This window comes from Echinops telfairi, unplaced genomic scaffold (genome assembly GCF_000313985.2).
Source record: "Echinops telfairi isolate 266 unplaced genomic scaffold, ASM31398v2 ScPeMD7_7469;HRSCAF=8507_1, whole genome shotgun sequence".
Taxonomy (NCBI): Eukaryota; Metazoa; Chordata; class Mammalia; order Afrosoricida; family Tenrecidae; genus Echinops; species Echinops telfairi.
In genome coordinates, this window is record NW_022111373.1 from 45,902,985 (window position 1) to 45,907,300 (window position 4,316).

The 4,316-nt window shown below is 39.2% G+C and overlaps 1 protein-coding gene across 1 annotated transcript in view; it reads left to right on the forward strand.

Moving 5' to 3' along the window:
* ST8SIA4 (ST8 alpha-N-acetyl-neuraminide alpha-2,8-sialyltransferase 4) overlaps positions 1-4,316 on the forward strand; it is a 145,257-nt gene that overhangs the window by 75,312 nt on the left and 65,629 nt on the right. The window contains exon 4 of the mRNA XM_004706596.2: positions 1,061-1,354. Coding sequence (XP_004706653.1) covers positions 1,061-1,354 — 294 coding nt within the window. The remainder of the gene's footprint in view (positions 1-1,060; positions 1,355-4,316) is intronic.

Consider the following 4,316-nt stretch of genomic DNA (forward strand, 5'->3'; position numbering starts at 1 on the left):
TTGTCTGATACCAAAGGCTCAAGAAGAAATGGGCAACTTATGTACAAATGTGATTGACATGGATGCTTGTATGGATTGTGATAAGAGCTGTAGGAGCCTCCAATAAAATGATTTAAAAAAAAGTTATTATGGTGTTAGTTTTGCTCAGACCTAACAGGCACATGACCTATAAGGAAGACACATACTCTGTGTTAGGGATCCTCAAAAGGAGCGTAAAGGATTTTTCACATTGCCCAAGATCTCAAAAACACACATTAAATGTGATGTCCCTGCTTTTTATTGTGTTTATTTTTTACATTGTGTTTCCATTTACACAGGTATTACAGGTACATTTGTGGAAAATGCCAAAAGGAATTGCTCCTTTCCCTGAGCCTCAGAATACAAGAAATTCTTCTTCAGTTACATAGATTTATAAAGTTGTCCAAGTGACTTAAGCTTGACAAGTGGTATAGATTAGAAACTCTGGCGTGAAGCATTTTACTCACATGAGAATTGCATGTGATTTATATTCCTGACTGCGTAACCAAGGAGCCCTAGTGAAATGTATGGCCAGTATGCATTGTCTAGTAGATGGAAGGTCAGTGGTTCAAACCCACTCGTCAGTCCTTGGGAGAAAGTTACAGTTACCTGTGCCCATAAGAATGTACAGCCTGGAAATTTCTATAGAGGGTCTCTATGAGTCAGAGTTGACATGACAGCAGTGGAAGAGGACTATATGACAGCAGAACCCTTATGAATTCACCTATTAGGAATTCCAGGCATGTATTTTGTTGATACAACTGAAAGTATTCTGAGTCAACGGATTGGATTAATAGAAGTGACACATTGAACCCCATACAAAGGTACACAGTCCGATAGAAAACAACATTTCTGAATGTGTGAGCACTTAGTGAAATGTAATTTTTCTAGGCAGATTATCTTTTCACACCTGCATCCCCGACCTGGTGTGAAATATCTTTCTTATTTGTGTTCCATTCTTCTTTTCAGATAGTCTTATGAGTAAAGGTTTCATGTTTCTTTTTCTTTTTTTGTTGCTTGTTTGTGTTGTTTTCCTCTTTAGGTGTAATTTAGCCCCTGTGGTTGAGTTTGCTGCAGACGTGGGAACGAAATCTGATTTTATTACCATGAATCCATCCGTTGTACAAAGAGCCTTCGGAGGCTTTCGGAACGAGAGCGACAGAGAAAAATTTGTGCATAGACTCTCCATGCTGAATGACAGTGTCCTTTGGATCCCTGCGTTCATGGTCAAAGGAGGAGAGAAGCACGTGGAGTGGGTTAATGCATTAATCCTTAAGAATAAACTGAAAGTGCGAACTGCTTATCCATCATTGAGACTTATTCACGCTGTCAGAGGGTAAGTGTCTGGAAAGGGCCAGTCTGTCCTTGGTACAATGGAACACATAATGAAATATTTTCCCTAGACAGGAGGGGGCCTCAGTAAAGTCTCCAGATGGATATATGTGTCTGTAATTTTATACAGGTTGCTCTATTCTTAAACTGAATTTTCATTATAGACCTTATTATTTCAACTCACTCCTGAAAAGGCAAAGTGCTGAACTTAGCACTTGCTTATGGCTTTTATGAACAAGCAACTGATTTTATGATTTTTTTCTGTCCTGACTCTTGAATATGAATAAGAATTCATAGTAAAATTGATGAATTTGGTAAGTAAACTACCACAGAAGTGCTATATGGCTAGTGGGCAATATTGTAGAAGCATAAGTGTTAGATGTATTTAAGGAGCAATTAAGCTCCATCTGTAGTCAAGAGGCCTACTTGTGGGAGAGAAGTCTGGCTGAGATAATATGCCTTAATGCTTTCCCCCAAAGTCACAGATGCTGTTTTTATGAATTTAGTCAACATTCCCCTTTCATTAACATGAGCTCAGAAGAAGGATCCTAGAAATAAACTCCTTTTCAAAAACAGGATATTAGCAAAGGTCCAAAGCCACTCTTACATTAATAAAAATGTATAATGTACATAACTCACAAAGAAACAACTATGCATATTTATGGAATATCTTTGAGTACCAGAAATGTAGACATAAAAATGAGTAGGTGATGCCCACCACCGTCAAGGAATGTTTACATTTCATGGTAGAAACAGAAGTATGGATGAATAGTTGTGACCAAAACAAATGATAAAGGAATATATTGTGAAATGTGAATACTTTTTTCCTAAGGTTCTCGAAAAAAGCCGGAAAATGCACCTAGCTTTGAATTGAACTAAACAGTAGCATAACTATTATGTGGATTAAGGTGTGTCTGTGAGGGGGGGAGGTGCTGAATGGGGGGGCAGGAGAGAGAAAGCTAAAAAAATAGAAGAAATTATTATTGCATCATAAGAGAACAGTTAGGAGAGGAAATGATTAAATACATGGTAAACTTGAGAATGATGGAGACTACCCTTGGGTTTTGGAATATCAGGCCTGGGCAATCAGTTTTATCCTGTAGAAAGCACAGATAGATGTTTGAACTGGGGAGAGTAAATTTTTAGCTGTACAGGTTCTATCTCTATTAGAAAGATAAGGTGTTAGAGATTAGTAGGGTATTTAGGATTTTTATTAACTCAGAAAAATAATTGATGTGCTTCTTCCATGTGGGCTTTGAGGTGTTGAAGGGATCAGGTATAAGGCATCATCAGAACAAAAAATCTTACCATAGTGAATGATGAGGGGAGTGGGGAGTGGAGACCCAACGCCCATTTGTAGGCCACTGGAGATCCCCTTGCAGAGGGGTTTCGGGGAGGAGATGAGCCAGACAGGGTGCGAAGTAGCAACAATGAAAAGCACAACTTTCTTCTAGTTCCTAAATGCTTCCTCCCTCCCCCTCTCCCCCTCACTCTCATGATCAGAATTCTACCTTGCAAGACTGGCTAGACCAGAGGATGTACACTGGTACAGATAGGAACTGGAAACACAGGGAATCAAATGCAGATGATCCCTTCAGGACCAGTGGTGTGAGGGACGTTACTAGGCGGGTAGAGGGAGAGTGGGTTGGAAAGAGGGAATCGATTACAAGGATCTATATGTGACCTCCCTGGGGGACGGACAACAGAAAAGTGGGTGAAGGGAGACGTCAGACAGGGCAAGATATGACAAAAATAATAATTTATAATTAAATTATCAAGGGATCATGAGGGGGGGTGGGAGCGGGGAGAGAGGGGTAAAATGAGGACCTGATGCCGGGGGCTTAAGTGGAGAGCAAATGTTTTGAGAATGATGAGAGCAATGAATGTATAAGTGAGCTTCACACATCTGATGTATGTATGGATTGTGATAAGATTCGTATGAGCCCCTAATGAAACGATTTAAAAACAAAAGAAACAATTGATGAGGTGCAGAAACAATAGATGTCGAAAGGGATGACAAGTTCACAGGACAAATAAAAATCAATGGATAGAAGGTCTCTTTTCTCTATCTCTTGACTGGTACCTTTAATCCATTTGCATGCAGTGTAATTATTGTTAAGTTTGAATTTGTTGCTATTATTCTTTTGTGTTTTTTAATGCAGTTTTGATTATTTGTTTGTTCTGTATATTTTTCTCAGCTAAGTCAATTTGTTATCAGATTTCCATTTTTTGTGTCTGTTGTTACTGATTTTTTGTTTACTGATTCTTGTGATTTTCTTCTTTTGGATAGAAGATTTATTAATTTTATTTGTGGTTAAACTGTAATTTACTTTAGCATGCCTAAGTTTAAATAGTGTACTGGATATTAATATTTTATTGGCTTCCTCTCCATTTGGAAAATCTGAAATTATCTGGTTTATTCTCTCTTTTTTAATGAAGTTGTTTACAGATTGATGTGTCTAGTTCCCTATTTTCCATTTTCTAAGTTTACTTTATCTTTGAGCTTTCTTGCTGGATTGGATTGCAGGTGATGTGGTCATATGTGTTAATATCCAGTCATTGTTGCTTCCTTGTTCAAAGGACTGAAGCGTGTGCAGGGTCCTGATCTGGGGAGTGTGGAGCTGCAGAAGTAGTAGGAGCTCAGTGCCTAGCTGATGTTCCACCTATGTGTGCATACTGGGTCTCAGAAGCAGCAGGATCTTTGTGTTCTGGCTGCATTTGCGTGCACCCCATCAGAGAGGCTTCAGGGCATTGACGCAGTCCATGCGTGTACACACCTCTGAAATTGTCATTTGTAGGCTTTCAGCGTCTGGTTGGCAGCATGTGATTCACTGGCTAGCAGGTTGGGCATACATGGCTTTCCTCGGATCATCAAGAAGGTGAGGTGGGGGATGAGATCACACACTTCCTGGTAACCCTGAGTCTTCACAAAAGAGCTATGCTTCATAGACTTATTTTTTTTTTTT